This window comes from Stigmatopora nigra, chromosome 13 (genome assembly GCF_051989575.1).
Source record: "Stigmatopora nigra isolate UIUO_SnigA chromosome 13, RoL_Snig_1.1, whole genome shotgun sequence".
Taxonomy (NCBI): domain Eukaryota; kingdom Metazoa; phylum Chordata; class Actinopteri; order Syngnathiformes; family Syngnathidae; genus Stigmatopora; species Stigmatopora nigra.
The window spans coordinates 5,473,610-5,498,643 of NC_135520.1; the positions used below are offsets into that span (position 1 = coordinate 5,473,610).

The following is a 25,034-nucleotide window of genomic DNA, read 5'->3' on the forward strand; positions in this document are numbered from 1 at the left end:
TGGCTATAACTTATTTTGGGAAATATCCCTCTGCGTTTTGGAACCATGATTTTACCAATTTTTAGCTCCATTTTGTGAGAATTGCTTAAGTAAACAGAAACTCAAAGAAATACAGCAAATCACTAGACTACCTGAAATAACAATCCTTTTATTTTTAATGATCTATTTAGCAATGCAAAGGAGCAAAATGTGATACAGTGAGCTATTACACAAGAATGCATCGTCTAAGGGTGCATAACTCTCCTCCAAGTGGGCCCTATTCTTTTTTTTATATATATTTTTATACATTTCCGTTCTTTACCACACCTGAATGAAATGAACAATTCATCAGCAGCTCTCCAGAAGCTTCATGGTGATCTTACTTCATTCATTCAGGCATGTTGGTGGACAGAGATGAAAAACAGTCTTCATAGGGGCCCCCTGAGGACCAAAGTTGGGCACCCTTGGTCTAAAGCTTTATGAGTGTAATAGAGCTTAAAATACAAGAGGCAGAGAAACCTTAATGACAGTCATACAATATAATTTTGCTTCAGATTACATTGCCTTTTTTATTTGAATTTAGTTACCTCTAACATGTACTTGTGCTGTTCTTAGCTGTTTTGCCATCACCAAAACAAGGGGCTGAGTAAGTGGTTGACCACCGGGCCTGAAGGATACTCGGTGTGATTTCTGCACTCTCACAAAAACAGTTAAATGTACTTTTTGATGTAGGAATTGTGTTTGTGTGTCTGGATGTATATGTGTATTCCTGCTTGTGCCAATGTGACTACTCGACCGCACTGTGTACTACAGTGACTCACTTTATACATTTTAGACCACTGAGCCATTCCCATTGCTTTACTGGCACCTAGTGGCCAAAATTTATAAAGCATCCACTTGAAGCTGAGAAAAGGCACGAGTTGTTTACAATTGGCATTTGGCCTTAATTAAATGCAGCACTTGTTGAAGCACTTGCTGTGCAGAGGAACTGGCGTCTACGCTGATGCACGCCGGACCACTGATTCTCTTGTAAGCCTTCTCCACCCTGCAAAAAACACACAAGCACATCACTTATGTATACAAATTAAGACAGCATTCAATGCAAAGAGAAGTTGAAATCAATATCGTATGTTAATATGACCATGGAAGCCCTTCTGTGATGGTAAACAGCAAAGAAAATGATGAATGGACTGGAGTATTAGAAATATATGAGAAAGGAAACACTACAGATGGCTTAGTACACAATCATTTCTGGAGACAAATGAGACCTTGTGATAGTGATTGACCAAGTCTGCACTATCGCCTCCATTTTCTAATTGTGCTGGCCAAACATCTGGCTGTCCCATGTGGAAAGGCAATTATGTCAGGAGAAAAGATGAATGAATGTCGCTATCGGCCTTTCTGCACAGCAGTCGGCTGGCCAGGCCATAACTGTTATGTGTTGACTTGCTTTAATGGAGCACACTTCTGTAACTTATCACCTGTGCTTCTTCATCAGTTGCTACTTCTCCCTTCTCACAAGAAAGCAATTCTTAAATGTTTGATGGATCTGATGTGCACTAAGATAATGTGAAGATGTTCTCTATTCCTCCAGTTTGGTCAGCTCATGTGAAAGAGTAAAACACTTAACCACCTACCTGATAAAATTACTTTGTGACCAACACTTCAGTGAAGTAGTAAACGTTACCCTCTGACCACAAAGTGTTCAAGTTAAGAACATATATAGTGAATGGCTACTGTAATACACTCAGATATTCTATTTAAATAAATTTCACATAACTCAATAGATATCCATATTTTCTGTACCATTTATCTTCTAGGGTCATGCATGAGCGCTAGCTTGTGCATACTCGTTAGACTGAAATGACATTTATTTCTTTGCTATGGTTAAATGCAATAGTTCCATCAGTTATTTGATTAATATTGAATTACCTGAGTCGGAAGAGTTGGTTGTGATCCAGCTCCTGCTCCTCTTTGGTTTCACCTTGACCTCTGTCTCTCAGCCTCCTCTTTCTCTCCTCGGGGTCCAGCGTAAGAAGGACTACCAGGGTGGGTTGGAGAAGGTCGGTGGGCCAGCAGTACAGCTCAGAGCCTTCCGCTGGGAGGTCACACAGTGGGCCACTAACGGCTGTGGCGATGGCATAGGCAGCTGTGCTGTGCCAAAACCTGAGAACAGGTAAGACCATTACAAATTTACTTTTATCTGCTCTGCTGTTTTTTTTTTTTTAACATCTTAAGCATTGCTCCCTTGCTTCAATAGTGAGGCGAAACCTGTTAAGAGGTCACGCAGCTCAAAACCTTTTACCTGTCAATGATGACAGGTGTCTTGGAAGTTTGGCTGCAAATTTGTTGCGCTGTGATGTAATTGCCTAGTGCATAGAAAGCCCTTCGGAGCATAGGAGGCTCCTGATCAAAGCAAGCCCTCCAGGGTGTCAGACACTGTGGAGGGGAACGGAGCAGAGTGGCCCCTAGTACATCCCTAAGAGATTCAGCCAATGTGGTTTTACCTGTAACGGAGGGAGAGCAAATCTTAAAATTTTATCACAGCACGGTTGACAAGTTGATGACCTAAAAAAAAAAGTTCAGCTACATCACAGATTTTCATGAGGCCTTCCAAAGAGTATTGCTTGTGAGTGAATTATTCAATAAACCATTTTCCCAGTGACGATCCTCTTCTGAGGTCATGATACATGATATTCCATTAGGCCAACCTCGCTAGTGGATAATAGCTTCAGCAGACAGCGACCGGTCATTGCTTTCGCATAACATCTATACATCATGACTGTCATGTCTTTATTTCTGGTCTTAATGGCATTAACCTGTAGCATCCAGGCCTTCTAAGACAATAACAGGGAAGTCTGGTTTGCTTCTAGTTTCCATGTCACCGCTGCAAGGCAGCAGTTCCAGTACAGATGCCGCCTCTGGAATGATGTCAGCGCACTGAAAGAGACACATTCAATTTGCTGATTTAAATATATAACTACCATAATAAATGACAAGTTTTCTGAAATCAGAATATATCATTTTAGATCAGTGTCTATGATCGAGGACACTATTTTGCTCCAAGATCTACTTTTCTAAAAGTTAACCTTCCACAATCTATCTTTATTTGCAGGCCACTGACAAAGTTCAGCTATTATGTAATGATATACCTCGTGTTACTCTATCAACAGGAATAGGAGCGGGGGTGAAAATCCACTCTCGATTCACGCTAAACTTAATGGGGACATGTCAAATTCATAAGAGCTTAGCTCCTTGGCGTTCTACTCAATGGTCATCCCCAGTCTATGCATATTAGCACATGCAGATTATACATCCTGCATATATGTATGCGATATTTTCCTTATTGATTTTTTTCCTAATATTACATAGCAGGGGTAAGACAAGGTTATTGCTTGAAACCCAGCTGACTTTAGAACAGAAATGGACTACAAGTTAAATTGGGAGAAAATTTGCCAGAATAACATTTTAAAAACATGGAAATGTTACTGTATTTCCTTTTAACTGACTGCATTCCATTGGAGCATAATTCTCCAAAAAAAACTGGTTTTGCAATTCAAATTCATTTTGATTATAGAACAGAAAAGCATAGGACCTGCACATGCACAACATTGAAATTTAGAACCAATTACATAAAAACAATTTTTATAGGGAAAAAATGTTCTACAAAAATTGGGTGAATATGCAACGTTATTGTTCAATGCAATTTTCCTTACAAAGTAACAATAACAGAGCATGCAATAATTAAATCCCGATAATCACCACAGGAGGGCGCCAATACTACGAGGACATGACCTTTAGGCGAAATGCCGCACATTGATAATACAGTTAATCAATAATATCGATCACTCAAATTGAGTATAATAAAGTGCGTGTGCATCTAATAATTTCGACGTCAATTTATACCTTCTGAATGACATCACGAGCCTCTTGGAAACTGTAGAAAACATCATTGTTTATCAAGTTGAGTGTTGCCGGATGATATTGTGGCGCTTCTGTCAGTGCGATCTCATAATTTTGTTCTTCGTTCCATAAGTGCTGAATCCACCGTGGGGTGTCCAATTTATTTACTTGAGAATAAGAGCACACCAGTAAGGGATCGTCATCCTGCAACCACTGTCGTAAAAGTCGCTCTGTGGTCAGGGAGCTCTCTGGGGACGCAACTTGTAAGAAATAGCCACGTAAGAGGGAATCTTTGACGTTTGGTAGAAACGATGACATTGGCAATAAACGACACTGTGGAGGAAGATCTCTTAGCAGTTTGTCTTTGAGTCCCCAGTGAAATCGGGCACTGCGGAGGCTGTCCTCGCTCGAAACCAGCAAAGAATAACACTTCCCATCTTTTTCAACATTACCAAACAAGCGTTGCATTCCTTTCCCTGCTGCGATGCGTTGGTTGCCATGGATTTTAAAGTAAAGCGCTTCTCCGTCAACATCCACCGAGGAAACTCGCGAGCTCCACCGTGACAGCAGCGCCATGATCCGCCTTGGTAGTAAAGGCATTTCGTGTTTCGTTTTTCAGACTGCTGAATGGAAAACGAAAGTTAGGACTGAGCAGGAAAACAAAACTTGAGTCTTGAGCGTGAAGGAGTGTCGCAATCCACTTCATACAACGTCATGTTTACAACGTTATTATTATCAAACAGCGATAGGATTTCAAGATACTACTATGTACAAGAAGCCTAATGGGACATAAAGTACATTACAAAATATTGTGCCCAATAATAACGATTGATTGTGTGTGACATCAATTTCACAAAAAAGAAAAAAAATATATATAGTATATATTATAGTAATATATGATAGCTCTACAAGAATGATAAAACATGAAAAAATTAAGACTATACAATTATTAATTGATCATCTTAACAGAAGCATCAAATTAATAGTCGATCATCTTAACTATTAATTTTATCCTTGTGTTATGACCTTAACTTAAGATCATGTATAAGAAAGCAATTATAAAAAGAAAAATACATAAAGGTACAGTATTGAAGTGGGTCTCTTTGAAATGTGTATTTTACCCATTTCTAGTCATGAGTCATGACACATGACACATGACTCATGACTCCATGAATCTCAAGTTGTCTGTTAGTTCACCTGTCCCCGGAATATTCTGTAATAAAAGCTTTGAACTCACCGTTCACTGCATCCAGGCTGTAATTTGGACAACCCACATCTTCCACGTCCGAAATTAATTGAACCAGAGAAAGAAGACATAGTACTCTTCTTTCAACATCATCTATATATTTAAAAGCAGTCCTATAAATGATAGAAAGTAAGAGCATAGTTTCACTTTCATTGTTGATAAACAGAAACCATGACGCTGGTCAGCTGATCTTCCCTAGGCTGTATTTAAGCAGCAATGCTGGTGCTCTGACCATCAACACCACAGTAGACTGAGAAAGCTGATTGGAAAATGAATCTATCCTCTGTTTTGACACTTATGCAGCTCTGCATCAAGACCATTTTTGGCTTTTTTAACAGAATATTGGGCAAATCCTCCTGGACGGCTAAAGGACTGGGTATCATCCCAGATCTCAAAGAAAAAGATCCAAATGCTGTGACTCCAACTAGTGTAAACTACCATTTTACACGGCAATGTAACTACAAGTGTGGCTTTTGCTTCCATACAGCAAAAACTTCATTTGTGTTGCCACTAGAGGAAGCAAAGAGAGGTCTCAAGCTCCTGAAGGATTCAGGTAAATACGATATTTTTGTTATGTGTCACATCACTTGTTTATTAAAATCTCACTCTCAGGTATGGAAAAGATAAATTTCTCTGGAGGAGAACCGTTTCTACATGAAAAGGGGGATTTTCTTGGAAAGTTGGTTCAATACTGTAAACAAGACTTGCAACTTCCGAGTGTCAGCATAGTCAGCAATGGAAGCATGATCAAGGAGAAATGGTTCCAGATATATGGTAAATATGTTTAAATCTGCATCACACTACAGCCTTTATATCTTGACCTGTCCTGCTCTCCCATATATCAAGTATTTTTCTGATCATTCCAACATATAACATATTTTTCCCTTTTAAAAAAAAAAAAAAAAAAAAAAAAAAACAAGGTTATTTTTTTGCTGGAAAGCACTAGATCAAACCTGATCTTACACTTTGAACCTTCCTATGCTGTGAACTTCTCATTTAGAAAAAAAATCCTTCATTTATGTAAAAACAATAGAATGAAAAAAACATATTAAAGACAGAGACTACACGTACAGTTTACATATGATAAATTATGTGAAAACAATGTAAACATATATTTGATTAAATTGTGTTATATGAAAGGCTCCGCCAAAAGTATTACTATACCACCAACAAAGGTTTTAAAACATCAAACAGCATTCAGAAGGTTAAGAAAGTGTCACAAAACCTTTGTGTACTCATTTTTTTAGGTAAAGTATTATATTTGACTGACTTTGATGAAGGTACCTGTAGTGAAGGTTTAAATGTGAGTGTAAATGGCTAATTCTCTTAATATGTGGCTAATAAATGACTGGTAAACCAGTCTTGTGTCTTGAATAGATTTAACCCCAAGTCAGATTCCAGCTTCTGTGACCCTGAACAGGATGAATAAATCATAATGTATCAAGTTCCTCACTAGATTCATTGTAATTGTACTTCTTCCACACAATATTTCATTTATTTTTAAATTTGTTATTGGATGGGATACAAAATTTTTTAAAAAAAAGTAACAGTTCTGGTTACTTGAATCGCTTCAGCTATTGAAATAACAACAAATATGCTTTTTTTTAGTTAGTCCTCATATTTGTGTACAGTTCAAATTAAGACCTATTTCACAGAAAAATTAATTCCTAATTAATTATCCATGGCTTTCACATTGTGTGCCCCTCTTCTGTTTATAGGCGACCACCTTGACATCCTGGCCATATCTTGTGACAGTTTTGAGGAAACGACCAATCAGCTGATTGGCCGAACTCAAGGCAGGAAGAGTCACCTGGATAATCTCTACAAGATCCAGTGCTGGTGTCAGCAATATAAAGTGGCCTTTAAAATCAATTCGGTCATCAACACCTTCAACATAGATGAGGACATGACAGAACACATCAATCAGCTCAACCCAGTCCGATGGAAGGTGATTGAATTGATGCAAATTAAATAAGACTTTTTTGTCTTTGTGTTGAGTCATAACTACATCTTATGTTTTCCAGGTATTTCAGTGTCTGCTGATTGACGGTGAGAATGCAGGGGAAGAAGCTCTGAGAGATGCTGAGCGCTTTGTCATTAGTGACCAGCAGTTTCAAGAGTTTTTGGATAGACACGGCAATGTCACATGCCTGGTTCCAGAGTCCAATGAAAAGGTACCACAATATTGATATCATTACATATGAGCATATATTCATCCATTTTTTTCATTGCTAAAATTACAATGGAATTGAATCATCCACAATGCTATTCTGATGGACATGTAGAAACAGATGTTCAGCACATTTGGAGGAAGTTTCTTTTTCATCCAACATAAAATCAATTGATTTATTGTTCATTTTTTCCCGATTTATCTATTTATTGTGATTAAATTATTATCCTCCACAAGTTTGAGGAGGGAACTCTCAAAGCTGATGTTGCGCCAATAGCAGGGAATGCCCTGAGTTGTCACCAACTTATTGTTTTGTCTCTTATACCTTATTGGCTCCAGGTAGTGTTTAAATTATTTGCGTGTTTTAATTCATGCCAAGACAAGGTTTGGCTGACAACCGAGTACACAGAACCCAACACCTTTCTCCTCACAAGTATCTGAGATAGGCTATAGCACACCCACGACAGTTGAGAGAAATGCTACATGCAAAGAGTACTAAAGTGTGAATATAATTGTAAATGCTTGTATTTTTTTAACGAGAAAATAAGTCATCGTAAATTTAAGGACAGGTAGTATTCAGTGTGTTTATAGTCTAACTTAAAACTATGCCAATGTTACACTCCCCTCAAAGGAATCCGTTTTTTTAAACCACTGTTTGCTTTGTTATTGTCGCTAGTAAACAAAGCAAATGTTTCTGGTTTTGTTTTCACAGATGAGGAATTCTTACTTGATCTTGGATGAATATGTAAGTGGTTTGTCTTGTTTCACTTAGCATGCTTGATGACGTCATTCACTGAAAATTCATTTGCTACACTGAATCCTTTTCACTCATTCATTTTCTGAGCCATATATCCTCACAAAGGGGGTGCCGGAGCCTAATATGGGCAACACGCACGGTGGCCAGCCAATCGCAAAGCACAAGGAGATAGACAACCATGCACATACACACATTACTATCAAATGTAGGGCAATTTAGTGTGTTCAACCAGCCTTCACTGCCTGTTTTGGAATGTGGGAGGAAACCGGAGTACCCGGAGAAAACCCACACAAGCCTGTGGAGAACATGCAGACTCCACGCAGTAAGCATTGACCTGGGCTTGAACCTTCGATCCCATGATTGAATGCCCTAACCACTATAGTGAATCCAGTTTTTGTGAAGGGAACATATTTATCTACTATGTTTTTTTTGTCTGGCAATTTTATTTATTTGATAATTCATTTATTTTATTATCTTGTCTCTTCTAGATGCGTTTCCTTGACTGTCGAGATGGTCGAAAAGACCCATCTAAGTCCATCCTCGATGTTGGGGTGAGCGCAGCCATCAACTTCAGTGGTTTTGATGAGAAAATGTTTCTTAAAAGGGGTGGCAAGTATGTGTGGAGCAAAGCTGATATGAAGCTTGAGTGGTGACATTTTTACAACTCCGGGATTTTGAATTTTGTATAAATACTGATAGTAAGCATTATTCATCTTTTTTATTTTGATTTCTGGTGTTTTTGTATGCAGGTGCTCTTTTTCCACACATTAATATACTTCAAGCTTAGTTTATATACAGAATATAATTGGTCACCCGATGGTGCAGTGGTTTTTCTACCTGACTTTGATGCAGGGAGTACGGGTTCAATACTAACCCAGTGGTGGTGCGTTTGTGAGTGTTTCTCCGTTTTGTCATGGACTGCGATTGGCTGGCAACCAATTTGGAATGTCCCCTACCTGCTGCCTGTGGTTGGCTGGGATAGGCTCTAGCACCCCCTGTGACCCCTGTGTGGATATGCATAATGGAAGATGAATGAATGCATATTATTGATCACACTGAAGAGCACTGGAATACATGTAAACATGTGTATGTACATTGAGGAGTACATTAAGATAAGGTTGCACTTTTACTGCCTTGAAGGTTGAAACTATAATGTAAAATCTCATTTCCATGATTTATTTTATGGTTCTTGTACATGTATGTTGACATTTCTGGGAAATTAATAAAACCCATGCATAAATGATTTGGGTTTTGGTGTTTAAATTGCACAACACCGTAGAAGTCAACAAAATCCAGTTCTGTAAAAGAATATGAAACATATAAAATGTAATATTGATCCATTCTTTATGTTTCCCTTTATACAGAGCTACATTAATTCACAATAAGAGAAAACACGTTATTGAATCAGATACAACAGTTATTAAAAGTGAAAGGTTGAACGAAATCAAAATTAAGGACTGATCTCGTTGAATCTCACAATACATTTCGCGGAAAAAAAACAAAACAAAACCACGTGACCATGAGGCGAGAAGAGGTAGTGCGATGGCTAAATTTCTCCCGCAGGGGGCAGTGTGGCTGGTTTAAAAATAGCTGCCAAGTGTTTGCTGTAAACCTCCTCTAAGCTGCAAACAGGAAGCTTCTCCGGCACACCGACTATGGCGTCCGAACTATGGGCTCATTTCCTATGGACGCTGGCACCACCATCATCAACAACAACGACAACAGAGAGGTAAAAGCATCATCTATTTCCTCCATTTCTTCCCTCTTTAACTAAGATCCAGGACGGACTATTTGCATGTCGCAGACATTGGAGGACATTGCGCACTCTTAACGGAACCGAAAGCCACGCACTGCCACCGCTGCTGTTTTCACACACAAGCCTGGCACACCAGAAAATCGAATTTAGGAGGCCTCTTTTCTATCTTATCCTGGAGTCGCTATCATATTAAGGTTCCTTTTTTTGTTTTATGTTTATTTTCCAGTGATTACTTTCCCCTACCGATGTTGATCGGCCGGGCACAGAAGGAAAATGAATGGGCTTAAACCTGCCTGAAATAAACCTACAAACATTCATCTCACTCGGTTGACTGGACGTGTTTACCAACCCCCTCCTTGAATCCAATTCAGAAAACCATCTTCAACCAGGTTCATCATCAAGACGGCGTCAACACAGAGATCCAGGTAAGGTGTATTTGATCATCTAGAACTGCATTGTTTTACATTGCACCACTGACCCACCCCCTTCATCTCAACCACAATGACATCATATATTGTAGATTTCTCTGCATTTATTACCGACTTCATCCTCACATCACGTGTTTATTCTTCCAAAGGTCACTCATTGGTCTTCTAGTTTTGTTTTGTATAACTGGACAGGGCCTTCACAATCTATTAACATGATAGACATGCCAATGGAAAGCAACTCCACATTCCAGTGGTCAGAGATGTGTGTGCATGACTACCACCTCATCTTGTTGTTCTGACTTTGTTTTCTTAAAGCGGTCGACACATTTAACAATACTTAATCTTAACTGAATGTCACAATGTAAAAAGCCCAATGCGATGAGGAAACATTAGAGTTGTTTACTAAGCTAATCAACTAGCGGCCCGGGGGCCAAATCTGGCCCGCCGCATCATTTTTTTGTGGCCCGGGAAAGTAAATCATGAGTGCCCACTTTCTGTTTTAGGATCAGATTAAAATTAAGAGTATATATGTATGTTACATTTCCTGATTTCCCCTCTTTTAAATCAATAATTGTAATTTTTAATTAAGTTTTTTTCTGTGTTTTAGTTTAACAATCAGTTTGTAAAATCTAGAAATATATAGATATAAAAAGCTATAATAATTGTTGATGTATAAAAAACTGAATATTCAGGGCTTTTAATCCAGTTCTTTTAATCTATTTATAATTAAAAAAAATCTAAATATTACATCTAGAATGGTCAAGCCCACGTGAAATCAAGTTGACGTTAAAGCGGCACACGGACCAACCCGAGTCTGACTTGTGATAGTGTTGGTCTGTACTCAAGACCAGTGGTCCCCAACCACCGGTCCGTGGACTATCACCAGTCCACGAGCCACCTGGTGCCGGTCCGTCAGAGTAATAAATATTACCGTTTGTAATCTTGCCCTATTACTTGAAATTAGAAAAGTTGTTATAATTATTCCTATTATGCTTTTTTTTTGCCGTCGTAGAGGTCGTTCGTGCATCCCGAACTATTTTCTTAAGTTGTGACCCTCAACATTAGTCGGTCCACAATAAAATATAAAGAGATTTACCGGACTACGATGAGCTTCAATTACTTATCCCGAATCGTTCCCAAGAACCAATACATTGTGTCTTTCATTATAATTGTCATGTGGCATTCAGGGTGCAGAAAAAAAGACAAAGTGCAGCATTAGATGAAATGGAAGAAGTATGTTCACCTTTTTACTTTTTGCCCAGGATATTTTTTTTGTGGGCAAAGAATTGAGCTCTGGTTTTGATCTAAGCCTGGGAAGTTACAAAAAAATAATAGAATGCAGCTCTTTGTAGAGTTTGGCAACAGCAGAAGCTTCAGCTCACATTTCAATTAGTTATCATTCCGTTTCATTCCACGCTCAATGAGTCAGTGTCTATGATGAACTCAATGTTTACCACACTCATGAGGACGTGAGCAGAACTAATGAAAAGGTTTAATTTTTAAAATTGTAGGCTCAATATAATCTTTTAGCAGTATTTCGTGCATTCAGAATTTGGTCTTTCCTTACTAACACAAGGGAGAGAGAAAAACTGGCACAATTCTTCAAATTATTGTAGCCTTCTAAAGTCAAAATTATTTAAATGCCGCTTCATTGTATTTTTGTCAGCACCCTGAGGTCTACCCTACAACATCCCATTACACGTTTTATGCCTGCTAATGGCTGAAAGGCACACTTCTGATGTACTGCGTCCTGACACACTTTCATAGTTGAAGGGGGCCTCTAGGTTGTGGATGAAGTGTAAGTGTAGTAAATTGAACCCCTTTCTAAGCAGCCAAATCAGTGTTTCCTCACCAAAATACTGTACTATTAATTGATTGGCTTGGCAACGACACATGGGATGGTCTAACTCGAGTGTAGTAATTGGGCTGCATGTTTTGGCAGCCACTAAACGACCACAATAGAACCACTCTGTCAAGTTATTATTTTATTTGCAGCTATAGATCTGGATTTTTATGCAATATCTTCAGTCTCCCAGTTGCTAATAATGTTGTAGTGCTTGTCTGTATGACCCTTTTTGAGCAAAGTGAATGATAATTGTAAGTATAATGTGCACATACATATACACATGAATACATCCATATACACATACATGCATCCATGTACACATACCTGCATCCATATACACTAGCTTTTTTTTCTTAAAACGTCATAGTATAGTAGGCTTTTTTTTTCTTAAAAGACATTTTCTGCTTGACACTTGTCAATAGCATTTTTAAATATATACTGTACAGTTTCATCTGCTGCTTGTTAAAGTTAGAGGTGAAGGGAGTGCTTGTGTCTAATCTCAGAAAAATGCTTTCAACTTTGAAAAGATAATGAGACTGCAGTTTTATCAGGTAATCTCTATAAATTATCAGTTGGTCATTCAGAGAACAAACTGTCTTGTTTTCCACAGGTCTCAGAGAGGTATTATGATTCTAAAAAGTCATCCTTTTATCCTTTTTAGTTGTCAGATCTAAAGTTAAAGAGGACAAAAGAGGTTTTCTTTTTACTAATCAGTGTATTTTGTACACTCTTGCAGATTTACATTTACAATATATCTAAAGTTAAAGCTCATGTTGAAATGGCATCAAATTCATTACATTTTTTTTTTTTTTAAATTGAGATGTCAAGGATTTATTCTCGGATCTGAGCTTCACCTTATTTCACACATTTCTGGAATTCTTTGAAGTCGATTTTGCACCTTGTGAACCACGAAACAAATAAGAAAACCTTACTAGAGGTAGTAGTAATAAGCCTATCATAGGTCTGTACTACAAACTTAGGTAGTGGGTTTCACTTTTTTGTTCAGTCATACCGAGACGCCAGCCTTTCACAGTTGTTTCCTTCCTCTCTAATATCCTTTGTGTTTGCAAAAACAAAGTCAGTAGGATATGAGCACAGTTCCTCCTCAAGTGGGAATGTACTATTTTAGATTACACACACATCCATATACACACAAAATATTAACTTCATTAGCAGCTCTGACTGAATATAATCAAACTGAAATCCCACTAATATATAGGATTAAAAATAGTGTAATGATACGAGTCCCGAATTAAGGGAACTCGTAAGTGTTGGTGTTTGAGTGGGTTTCTTAATTCCTGTTAAGGGACGACATAAAAGGCATTAACCTCTCCTAAACCGAGAGCATTAATTTAGTATATTTACAGATCAGGATTTTGAAGCGGAATAATTTTCTCTTTGCTTACAGATATATAATACAAAGACACCTTATCATTAAAACTAGGTCAATCATTCAAGAATATAACACCCATGTGTATTACCAACATGTTACATTATTTCCCATTTCCCCCCAAATTGGAGGTAAAATACCTATATTTCCTTAATATAATTAACTTGGCAATATACGGTATCTCGATATAACTGCTTCTGCCTACTAACATTAAGCCTGGCTATAAAACTGTCACCATTAGTGTTGACTAATTTCAATTTCCTTGGGCATTTTCAAGCATCCGGGTAACTTTGATATGGTGTTTTTCCTTAATTCACATATGAAATTTGATTTTACTGTAGCGTTTGGTATGTCTTAATCATGTAATATAGTTAACTTTGCCAATTAATGTTTTGTGTTGCCTTTATCTTAACGGTACTGTTTGAATGTGCCATTTTTTTTTATATCTTAAATTCTGCAAGCAACAAGAGGATACATTCCCAAGCTATGACATAGACAACTTACATTATTGCTAACACAATATGTAATGCACAAAGACGGTAAACTGTTTTTTTTTTTATGACTTCTTTAACTGGCCTTCTCCCACTGGTAGATTACTGTAGTTTGCTGCACTGGTAAGAAAAAAATCAGCTCAGCATTTTGTGTTGCTACATGCAGAGGCGTGCCACTATCAGTGTATGTTGCTTGGGATGCCAAAATCATTCCGAGGGATTATGTAACTCATAGGGGGCATGGACAAACAAGTACTATGACTACTCTTGGCAAACGTCTGAGGTTTCTCCCTTACATGTCAAGGACAGACAGAGAGAGATCTGTGGCCCCTGTCACATACATGACGGCACTGATATATATGTATACAGTTCAAGTTGTGTAAAAGCTGTGAAGTTACTCAAAGCAAGTTGACCTATGTTAATGTTTCCCAAATGATGTTTGACTTAAATAGCTACATTTCTTCTTGTTTTATGTTTATACATGTTTTTACTTCTGTTTCTTAAAGCTCTGTGGTGGCAAAGATGACCGCGGCACGGTACCGTCCCACATGGGAACTCGCCATGGACCCTCTGGTCTCATGTAAGCTGTGCCTTGGAGAGTTTCCCCTTGAGCAGATGACCACCATCACACAGTGCCAATGTGTCTTCTGTACACTGGTGAGCGGAAACCAGTCAACCCTTAATTAGTGACACGATTTGTACTCTTAAGATAAAAAAAAATAGATTAAAAAAAACACACTACATAGGCTTTTGTGCTTCATAAAATATTTTTATTTTAAATCCGTAAAATATACACAACTGCAATAAATGTTTTACATTGAATAAGTCATTAATCAGTCCAAATATTCTTAATACAATAATAGATTAGGTAGATATAATTGCATTTAAGAACATTAAATACCTATCGTGTATTGTGTGTTCTGTATCGTACAGAAAACAAAATGGTTGTGTATTTATACAAATCTATACTTTGCAATTAGTTTTAAAGTCTTCCCCCCATTGCTCTCTAAGACAGATTCTTTGACAGGTATTATTTGTTTTTGCAGTGCCTGAAGCAGTATGTGGAACTTTTGATTAAAGAAGGCCTTGAAACTGCAATTAGTTGTCCAGATTCCGCCTGTCCGAAAAGAGGACATTTACAGGAAAATGAGGTACTGACACTGTCATTTAACTACTTGATGGTCCATGAAGATGAGATCATGTTATTCAAACCTATTATCATTATTCCTTTGTTTTCTCTCGGCCCTATAGATTGAGTGTATGGTAGCCACAGAGATGATGCAAAGATACAAGAAGCTTCAGTTTGAAAGAGGTGAGTCAATGCTACAAAAAAAAAAAAAACATGCACATGCCTCAATGTAGCGATGGCGTGCACTCTGACTGCGAGTTTTAGGCACGTGCATCCTGCTCCTTCCTCAGCTTCATAGTCCACAGCAACACAAAAGGGATGACGACGATAGATACTGGACACGTGTAGCTGCACTGAGTCAATCATTTACAGACGTTAGACATGGTTGCTGGTGAAAAACACAGCAGGGTTTCAGGAAGCTAAGAGAAGATCTTAGCAGCATCCCTGCAACCAAAACCAATTGTCATGAAAAACAACACGCCGTTATGATTTTTTAAAGAAAATTGGATTCAGTGTGGGGAAATTAAAGGCAAATTCATGTCTCGATAACTACTTTAATTGCTCTCATGCTGATGAGCACATTAGTGAATTTCCTACCATGGAGAACTGTAACTAAGCAACAAATTCATGCTTAGATTGCACCCAACCTGCAAGTTCACCGCCTACACTCCAGTCCAAACTGTATGTTAAACTTGGCTCTGACGAAAATGCATGCATGAGAACAGAATAAATATAGAATAAAGAGTGAGAAGGAAATCAATAACCAAAGAAGTAGAACACAAAAACAGAATGTTACTCACAGAAATTGATATTGCATTGCTCTAAAAACAGTATGTCCTACCCAGAGGTAAATAATCAACAAAATGTTAAATACAAATGCAACATTTTCCAAATTTTACAAAAATATTATCATCTTCAGCTGCAGGTAGGAACGCAAAGTTCTTGCTCAGACACGCCTCACTTTCCCGCCCTCTCCTTGACCAAGACTCTGTTAACAGTCCCCACCATGTACTACAGATGGTAGAAAGTTTGGACTTCTACACAACTGACACATAATCACATACTAGGATTCAATGCCTCTGTTTCTTTTGCAATTGTACAAAATTCTTATCATGTTTTCAACCAGTGAAATTAAAACCCAAATATTAATGGTGGACGCTCATTTTTTTTTTGCCATTAGAAGTGCTGCTGGATCCTTGCCGGACATGGTGCCCCTCCTCGACCTGTCAGGCCGTGTGCCAACTGAAGGAAGCTGATTCTCCAGCTCTACCCCAGCTAGTCCAGTGTGGCGTTTGTGCACATGAATTCTGTTCAACTTGTAAGGCCAACTGGCACCCTGGTCAGGCCTGCTCAGAGAACAATCTTCCCATCTCCTCTTTCCTGCCAGGGGAAAACAGGTAGCACAATATAAGTATATATACATGTGTACATATCTCATCACATTTTCTGAACCGCTTTATCCTCACTAGGGTCGTGGGGGGTGCTGGATCCTATCTTAGATTGTCCAGAAGTTGTAATACTTGTATTGTGATCTCAAACAAAAATGTTTGACCTTGATGGTGACTACAAGTCGCTATCTCATTTTTCACTTCAATTAGAAGGTGAACCAACAATTATATCGTTGGGTAGCTTGTGATAAAAGAATGTCTTTTTTTATAAAAACTAAAATCTGCTAATATCTTGATAGCTTAGTTATCAAACACACTTCACATAATGAAGACTTTCAACCAAGTAATTCTACCAAGAAAACTATGTAACTGCTCTTCTATTGATAACATTAAGAATTTGTCCTTGAACAATTTTCTCATTTCTATCACTTGTAAAGGAGCTATAGATAAAATAACCCAAAAAAAAGATTTCATAGTATCCATTTTAGACACAACATACCTAAACCTAAACAAGATTACACACTAAAATCAATTGTCATCGGTTGTTAAATTTAGGAAAATGTAACAGTTCTTTCCTAGCAATACTGTGGGAATTTGCACATTTCCAGTTTTCACTGCTAAGTTAACAATGATTTCCTAATTCTAATATATGTTCAGTAAAACTTTTTCATTCAATTTTTCAAGCACTTTACACTGCAACAATAATAAAACTCCACTTACTAACCAGAACAAGTCATTGCACTTCAAATGAGAGATTAAACATTTTGACAAACGACAATTGATATGTCATACTCAAGCCACCTTACCTTTGTGCTATTTGTCAATAAAGTGCTCTGTTCTTAAAATACACAAACCATTTTAAGTTGACAGCCAGCCTAACCACCTTTTCCAACTGTCCATTTTAAATAAATAAGAAGGCATTAAAAAATATGCTCCAACTAAAATGCGGTTTCACCTGGGCAATGTGCCCACTTTCACTATGAAGGGGGTCCAGAATAGGGTTGCCCTGAGATGCACCGCATGCAGTTGACCTATTTCTCTGTGATATCCTCTTACAGTGGAAAAAGTCATTAGGCCTGTCAAGCTTCCTCTGTCAGAGCCTACAGTGGAGGCAGAGATTAACAAGTCTACTCTTAGAACTGCATTCGTTGGCTGCAAAGTTCTTTGCGCACCCTGACCTTTTATCCTGACTAAGTTTAATATGATGTGAGAAGAAATCCACACATGAATGATCAAGCAAATTTTGGATTATAGAATTAATTGAATGAGATTCGGTTTTCTATTTAAAAAAAGGCCAAAGCTACCAAACACATGTTCTTAACATATCCTTTTTGAGCTTTGTCCAGAAACTATGGGATGTGTACGATATAAAAGTAGAGCAATTCTCTTTCAGGTTCAGATATTATAAATAGGTGGATAGTTTACGGTAATTCAACAATTTTACCAGTGATAATCATTTAGTATGTTTCATGTTGAACAAAGTAGTTTCTGCATAAAAACTGAATGCATTATTATATTCATACAATGTCATGGGGACTTTACATTTAATAGCTAACTTGCTGTATACTACTAAGTTCCTAATTTACAAACATCTCATTTGCAAACAATCATAGATACAAACAACAGGGGACTGTTCTATATTTTCTTGTACCGTATTTTCACACCTATATGGCACACTTACCATCTTTAACTTTAATTGATTTGGTTTTCTACTGCATTAGATATATGACAAAATACTACTAGACTTTTACTTTGTGTAACCAGACTGTTGGATGAGTGGTTAGCACGTCTGTTTTACAACTCTGGGGTTGAGGGTTCAATCTTAGGTCGGTCCTTACTGTGGCATTGTGGTTTTTGCATTTGCATATTCTTGGAACTTGTTTGGGTTACTCTGGTTTCCTCCCACATCCCAAACACACGCGGGGTAGGATCCTCGTGAGGATAAGCAGTTCAGAAAATGAATGAATATTACTGTGTTGCATCATTCATCAAGCATAATTCTGACTCATTTTGATTTGAATATGAACTTAAAAAAAAATCATACAACTTCTAATAAAGGTTTATCTTTTTGTTCCAGCTCTTTCTACAAGAATGATGAGGATGACGCCCCTATCAAACGCTGTCCTAAGTGCAAAGTGTACATCGAGAGGGATGAAGGGTGTGCACAGATGATGTGCAAGAACTGCAAGCATGCCTTCTGCTGGTACTGTTTGGAATCCCTCGATGTGAGTTGGCCTTCACATTCTCATGCCTTTTTGTAGAAAAATACAGCCTGATGAGCGAAGAAAAGAAAATTGTTGCATGGTAATTTCTCTGAATTTGTCAGGATATTATCTGTGACAGAAGACTGTTGCTACTTATATAATAGCAGTTGTACAAGACCATTCATTTGGGTCACATGAGTCCTTTTTAAATAGCAGTCATTTTGTTTTGCATAACAGACGCTCACGCCTTTTCAGGCGGTCCGACTGTAATCTGCATTGTGTCAATGTGTATATAACAGGATGACTTCCTCCTGATCCACTATGACAAAGGCCCTTGTCGAAACAAATTGGGCCACTCCAGGGCGTCTGTTATCTGGCACAGAACCCAGGTGAGCGTCTCATACTCTTAAGAGCAACCGTGTGGCTGTGCACGTGATCTGCCTCGCTGTCTCTTGCTCTCTCGCTGCCCCCTCAAGCTGGCACAGACACGTGCGTTCCTTCTACATTATCTTTACAGCACAATGGAAGAAAAAGGACAGCATGCTCTGTATCCTGCAATCTCCATACAAAGCTTATTTAGCGCACCTTTTCACACACTTGCAAGGTTTATGTAACCAAGGATCAACTCTACCTACAAGGAAGAAAATAAAGTAACACAACTGCATCCTCTAAACATACAATATTTGCTAAATCAATGAGTGAACATTAAAGTTAAAATCCTAGCTATATATTGATAGGGTCACAAAAATCTTTTACGCCCAGAGGGCTCTTATAAAGGTAATTTTTGTTCACCCTGAATCCAAATTTACTGCACATGGTTATTTAGACAAGATACTCATTGAGGACTGAGAACCTTTTGTCCATCTTCCCTATTCTGTCATTATTAGTGCACACAGTGGCATCTGTTTCCCAGTGGGGCAGGCTGAGTCACACAATTACAGTTCAGCTGGTGGCGAGCAAGCAACGGCATCACTTGCTTTAAGTCTGCACGCACTTGTCTTCATTTGCCTCGCCTCGTTTCACCCTCCTCTCACTTCCTACATACAAACACCGCACCATAACAACCTTGCTTGCGCCATACAGCCTCAGGCCAATAACCTCAACCGATATGAATCTTCTGTGGTATATGAGTGTTTCAAGGCCCTTTAAGTGTAAATGGCATTCTTTCTTCAAAATGTGCTTCATAAAATGCATAACATGCATAAAATGTTAATATACAATGCATGATAATAATCACAGCCATTTTAACAGAATATATTTTGAGTTGCTATTGCAAATGTCTTTTGTGAAATAATACTGTCACAAAATTAGGAGGTGCTTGGCTCCCTCTTGTGGTCCTGTAATCGACCTGCACATGCAAAGAACATACTTACTTCTTGGATTTTGCATGTTCTCCCGGGCCTGCGAGTACTCTGGTTTCCTCTCACATTCCAAAGACCTTTATGGTAGGCTGATTGGACACTCTAAATTGCCCTTAGGTATGACTGTGAGTGTGCATGGTTGTCCGTTTCCAATCGGCTGGCCACCGGTTGAGGGTGGGATAGGCTCCAGGACCCCTGCTACCTTAATGAGGATAAAGCGGTTCAGAAAATGAAGTAAAGATGGAAATTAGCCAGCAACTACAATCTTACATATATATGTTCATTAACATGAATATAAATCAGTTCATTAATACGTGCTGTCCCATACTCAACCATTGTTACCTTTTGCAGGTTGTGGGGATTTTTGCTGGGTTTGGCCTACTCCTACTGGTTGCTTCCCCTTTCCTCTTGCTGGCCACACCCATTGTCCTGTGCTGCAAATGCAAGTGCAGCAAAGGTGACGATGACCCTTTGCCCACCTAAACGCCACCAACAAGAGCCGCTGATGTGGAAAATCGCTTAAAGGATGGCATATCTTTTTGCTCCCCATCTTCTCCTCATGCTGTTTTTGTTCTTATCTCATCAGCTTTGAGCACTTTTTTCTGGGGCTGAGCTTGCAAGAAGTCCAAGCTACTTTGGGGTCCATCGCTCTGCATGGTAGATAAGAGAGGTGACAGAAGGGTGCAAGGTCCAAACGGGTCATACTCATCCTACTTGAGGGGAGAAAGTCCAAGCCATTTTTAGTGCTTTTCTGTTGGCAAGATATCACAAACACTGATATGCCATTTCTCGTTTATGGGTTGGAAAAAACAGAAACAGAAAAACTGCTCTTGACCCCATTTGCCTCCCCACTACCACACCTGATGTAGCTACCGCTTCAGGTTCAGTCCAGTAGCAGTAGAGGCCCCCCCACGCATGTCCGCTGTTCACTCGATTTGCACAAATCAACATGATTTGTTGTTCATGTTGGCGGCCAAGGTAGAGACTACTGTGCTCCCTGGGCTCAGTACAACACCCCCCTTAAAATGATGTCATTGTTTTATAACCTTGCAGTTTGAACAGAACTGAATGCTGTCTACTGTACATACTATCTTGTACTTTTAAGCGTTTCCAAACCTTTAAGGGAACGTGTGTTACTAAAGGGGATTGCAGCTCCAATGTGCATGTATGTATATGTATGCACCCCTTTTCCAAATTCAGTGCTGATTTCAAAGCCAATCAGAGGACTTTCTTTTAAATATGTTTCTCTCAAAGAGATGCCTGACCTTTAATATAACCCCGCCCCCTCCCAAGTGGTGGTTTAGCCAAAACAAACAGACAGCCTTAGGATTGAGAATAGCCAAAAGCACCCATTTCCCCTCATGTGGTCAATCCAACTATATAATCCCAGGGAAAATATGTATGATGACCTATAATGTGTCAGTCAAGCTTTGTGTTCTGATGATTCTATGATGTCATTCAAATGTCATTCTGTTAATAGCTGTAGAATAGGTTTTGGGGAGAGGGTCAAAGTTCAGTATTTCCAGGGGCCTTCATTTCTTACATCTTTAAGAGAAGGATTGCTGATTTGCATCTATTCAACCATCAAACCACGCACATCTTGTACTCCCAGAGATTTAATAACACAAATTGCAAACTTGCATATGTTAGTGGTCTGAGTATTTCCCTTGTTGTTTGTTAAGCCCCCCCCCACACAACAAGCAGCTACTCCCTAACAGGGATCAACAGAAGAGCCTGTACAGTTGATAATAATGAATGTTCCATTTTAGGGCACTTTGCTAGCTGCTCTGTTATATCACTTTATCTATGCAAGTTTGTACATTCCCCCCCATTTAACTGTACGTTAAGTTCTTTCCAACAAGAACAAAAGCAGAAAACTGCAGACATTTGTTTGAAATACAGTCAATATTTTGTCTCAATGTTTGTCTGCTCTATTGGCGACTCATCATTTGTATGTTATATTTGTATTTTCACTGTTGCATTACAGTAATGCACAAGTATTTACCATCATTTTGGTGGAGCTCATGTAGCATTTACTTAAAAATACCGCTTCATTAACAAAACAAACAAAAACAAAAAAGCAGATCAGGTGTTATCCAGCATTAGCGACTTAAAAGTAGCTCAAACATCTGCTTCATGAATCATTTTCCTTAGTCGCCTTAAGTTTGTGAAGCCCTTTTCATTACAGTGTGGGCGCATGATATACATCATTTGGTGAAAAGTTTCTCATATTTCATTTGGTGGTTTGTTCCTCTTTACCCCAAAAAGTGATTTCATTATGCCTCCTCCCCCATGACAATTGTGCCAAGCAGATTTACTATAAAGAAGGGCATGAGTTGTCTACTGTATGTGCATTTTGAATATCTATTTGTAATGTAATACCAGTTTTTACAGGGTCGAACATTACTAAAGCTTCTTTAATATAAGCGCTACACTGTATATGGAGTTTAGTTGTCCATATGGCGGTCATTTGTGTGGTTCTGGTGCCTAGTGTGTTTACTGAAGATAGCATTGAAATCAAAAGATACTTTTCTTTTTTTTCTTTGTTTCTTTTTGTTTCTTTTTTTAACATTTATCAGGGCTGGTAAGAGAAAAACATTTGGGATTATTCAAGTACAATAATGACATATTTTGGGTTTAGTAGACGCCAATGACATCATATGAATTCCTGGCCATGTCCAATTAATTTATTTTTTAATCATTCCTTAGATACATTTTCTGTTTGCCTGAGCAGAGGTAGCAACAGAAATGCAACAAACCGAAAAAAGGGCAAAATTTCACAATTACACTGCCTAACGCTAATCAGGACTTCTACAAAACATAAGTCTACTCAAGGTGGATCAGCACTGGTGTCAAATAAGGGCTCGTTTCGAAATGTTTGAAGGCCGAGAAAACGTATGACCATCTCTAGCCCTCACAATTTATATTTTTAAGCCATGTAATTGAATGGAGCAGCATAATTTATTTCATCTATTTAATTGTTATAATAGAAAATAATTCGAAACATATTTTTTAAGCGGAAAAAATGCCATATTTTGTGCATTTTGATGGTCCTATATTCCGGAGTGAGACTCGGCCTGTCTTGCTTATTTGATGTTTTTATTTAAATGCTTTAACCGTACTAAAAAAAAAATACATCTATGTGTTTACATTGTTTGGATGTTTAAAAAAATGGAAAAATTGTATCAGTTCTGTATGATTTAGGTGCACTATATCAACAGTTCAACTAACACTGTGATACCACATATTAAATGTTTTTTTTGTGATGATATCTTGATTCATTCAGCCAAACCTACCGTTTTTTTTCCAGCAAATTAAATGTTATGGTGTAACAAGTTAAGAAATTAATAAATAGCAGCAACATACAATGATTTATAGCACGCTCCATCCACTACTCATCACGATATGTATATATTAAAACATTGATTTCATTTATATGTTGAATTTGTTAATGTATGACACAGTGCATTGCTTAAATATTGAAATATTCGGGGACAGGTTAGCCTCGCCCCCCCCCCCCCCTTGAAGTGGTGGTCTTTTTATTTATTTTATTCTTCATAAAAAAATTAAAGGTTTTTTTTAATACACCTAAGGCATTTTTTTATGCTCACTACAGCATATATAGTTTTGTTGCTGTGTGCCAAAGAACAGGTTGGTCTCATCCCTTCTTTTTACCTTTTGTGCTTACTTCCTGACAGATGCTGCATCCATCGACAGCATTAACAAGACAACACCGAGAATGAAAGTGCAAACTCTCACCGATAAATCATCCCTTTAACAGCTGTTCTTCTGTTTGGAAGTCTGTCCACCAACCAATCACCAGGCAGGGCCACATGAAGTTGCCATCTGCGGGCGTCATGACGACGGGGATTTGTATGGGCAAGTGGATCTGGAAAAGAAGAAGCCAGAGAAACCAAGAAGGAGGTTTTAGACTTAAGGTTTTTATATCTCTGCTTTCACAAAACAAATGTATGAAATTGATAAGGATCAACACATCTAATTACCCTGATAAGAAATCCAACATATGCAAAACTAATGCAAACAACACAACAAAGTTTTAGTACTGGTCCTGCATTTTTTTTTCTTGCAAGGTTGAAACAAATACAGCAGGTTTTACCTCATGTAGCCAATGCAACGGCCTCCCAACACCCCCCAAAAAGCCCCACTGCAAAGCAAATGTAAACCTAAATTTAGGTTTTTGCCAGTAGAGGGAAACCGAGTGCCATTAAAAACGCACCATTTCTACCTCCAAAATGATGAAGTTAAAAAAATAAATACAGGTACAGAGGACCATGCATCATTAAATATCTGTTTTTGGACTTTAGATGGATAGACTGCTTAGAACCGGATTTCTTGTAGGCTATAATTGATCAATCTTTTTGGTTGGCGAGATGCAAAGATAAATGAAAGAAAATGGAAAAAATATATAAGGATAACTGGCTGGGCAGACATGTTTAGCTCAATGGCATGTCTATTTACTTGTCTAACTTTATTCAGTTGTCCAGTGAAGATTAAAAAGAGAAGTATATTCGCTTGACAGCTAGAAATTCCCGACAGGCTTAATGATTGCTGTGTGCCCGCAAGTCATTGTAGTCATATGTATACCTAGGCATGCGCATGTCATCCTTTATTGATATTGCCGTACGCACCGCTAAAAAATACATGCGATTGATGATAATATTTTGCTGGTATACCGTGACAATAGTAACGATCGATGATGACAGTAGCGCCGTTGGCTACCAGCCTACGAGGCTATCTGGATTTTAGCCAAAACTGTCTTGTTGAGATGGGTTTTCATAAATATTGGCGATTTTATTTTATTTTCCCCGTACAAAAGTCGGTGTACGGCGTACATGATTTGAAATGATAAAAAAAAACATAAAATACGTATGAAACGTACAAGTTGACAGGTATGATGTTTTATAGCATCAAGACCACACAATTCTTCGTCATCTTCTAAAGATAGACGGGTTGGGAGACAAACCA

General features: G+C 38.2%; 3 protein-coding genes across 6 annotated transcripts; 2 read left to right on the top strand and 1 right to left on the bottom strand.

The window, feature by feature from the left end:
- Window positions 1–832: 832 nt before the first annotated feature.
- On the bottom strand, window positions 833–5,284 carry cmpk2 (cytidine monophosphate (UMP-CMP) kinase 2, mitochondrial). 3 transcript variants are annotated; one of them, XM_077730977.1, is made up of 6 exons: window positions 5,120–5,284; window positions 3,886–4,502; window positions 2,799–2,919; window positions 2,285–2,486; window positions 1,912–2,145; window positions 833–1,024 (listed from the first exon to the last, which is right to left on the bottom strand). In XM_077730977.1, exons 2-6 carry the CDS (start codon window positions 4,480–4,482, stop codon window positions 904–906), a joined length of 1,275 nt encoding a protein of 424 aa, XP_077587103.1. In that variant the 5' UTR covers window positions 4,483–4,502; window positions 5,120–5,284; the 3' UTR covers window positions 833–903. The 3 variants fall into 3 exon arrangements, with proteins under 3 accessions (XP_077587103.1, XP_077587104.1, XP_077587102.1); XM_077730978.1 differs by having other exon boundaries at window positions 3,886–4,505; window positions 5,120–5,259; XM_077730976.1 differs by lacking the exon at window positions 5,120–5,284 and having other exon boundaries at window positions 3,886–4,635.
- rsad2 (radical S-adenosyl methionine domain containing 2) lies at window positions 5,141–9,298 on the top strand. Its single transcript, XM_077730979.1, has 6 exons — window positions 5,141–5,681; window positions 5,741–5,902; window positions 6,847–7,076; window positions 7,153–7,302; window positions 8,011–8,043; window positions 8,544–9,298. The coding sequence occupies exons 1-6, from the start codon at window positions 5,399–5,401 to the stop codon at window positions 8,706–8,708; spliced, it is 1,023 nt and encodes a 340-aa protein (XP_077587105.1). The 5' UTR covers window positions 5,141–5,398; the 3' UTR covers window positions 8,709–9,298.
- A 338-nt stretch (window positions 9,299–9,636) lies between these two features.
- On the top strand, window positions 9,637–24,347 carry rnf144aa (ring finger protein 144aa). Of its 2 annotated transcripts, none has more exons than XM_077730672.1 (9): window positions 9,637–9,784; window positions 10,038–10,236; window positions 14,473–14,623; window positions 15,013–15,117; window positions 15,218–15,278; window positions 16,276–16,492; window positions 18,561–18,708; window positions 18,987–19,076; window positions 23,747–24,347. In XM_077730672.1, the coding sequence occupies exons 3-9, from the start codon at window positions 14,489–14,491 to the stop codon at window positions 23,789–23,791; spliced, it is 801 nt and encodes a 266-aa protein (XP_077586798.1). In that variant the 5' UTR covers window positions 9,637–9,784; window positions 10,038–10,236; window positions 14,473–14,488; the 3' UTR covers window positions 23,792–24,347. The 2 variants fall into 2 exon arrangements, with proteins under 2 accessions (XP_077586798.1, XP_077586797.1); XM_077730671.1 differs by lacking the exon at window positions 23,747–24,347 and adding an exon at window positions 20,400–21,967.
- Window positions 24,348–25,034: the final 687 nt, after the last annotated feature.

Bases quoted from the DNA above. Each gene is read 5' to 3' on its own strand.
- cmpk2 (XM_077730977.1), bottom strand. From the start codon at position 4,482: ATGCCTTTACTACCAAGGCGGATCATGGCGCTGCTGTCACGGTGGAGC. The intron at 2,920-3,885 runs GTATAAATTGAC...TGTCTCTTTCAG, and splicing joins CTCGTGATGTCATTCAGAAG to TGCGCTGACATCATTCCAGA. The intron at 2,487-2,798 runs GTTAATGCCATT...CCTCCGTTACAG, and splicing joins AGAAGGCCTGGATGCTACAG to GTAAAACCACATTGGCTGAA.
- rsad2 (XM_077730979.1), top strand. From the start codon at position 5,399: ATGAATCTATCCTCTGTTTTGACACTTATGCAGCTCTGCATCAAGACC. The intron at 5,903-6,846 runs GTAAATATGTTT...TTCTGTTTATAG, and splicing joins GAAATGGTTCCAGATATATG to GCGACCACCTTGACATCCTG. The intron at 7,077-7,152 runs GTGATTGAATTG...TATGTTTTCCAG, and splicing joins TCAACCCAGTCCGATGGAAG to GTATTTCAGTGTCTGCTGAT.
- rnf144aa (XM_077730671.1), top strand. From the start codon at position 14,489: ATGACCGCGGCACGGTACCGTCCCACATGGGAACTCGCCATGGACCCT. The intron at 14,624-15,012 runs GTGAGCGGAAAC...TTGTTTTTGCAG, and splicing joins AATGTGTCTTCTGTACACTG to TGCCTGAAGCAGTATGTGGA. The intron at 15,118-15,217 runs GTACTGACACTG...TCGGCCCTATAG, and splicing joins GACATTTACAGGAAAATGAG to ATTGAGTGTATGGTAGCCAC.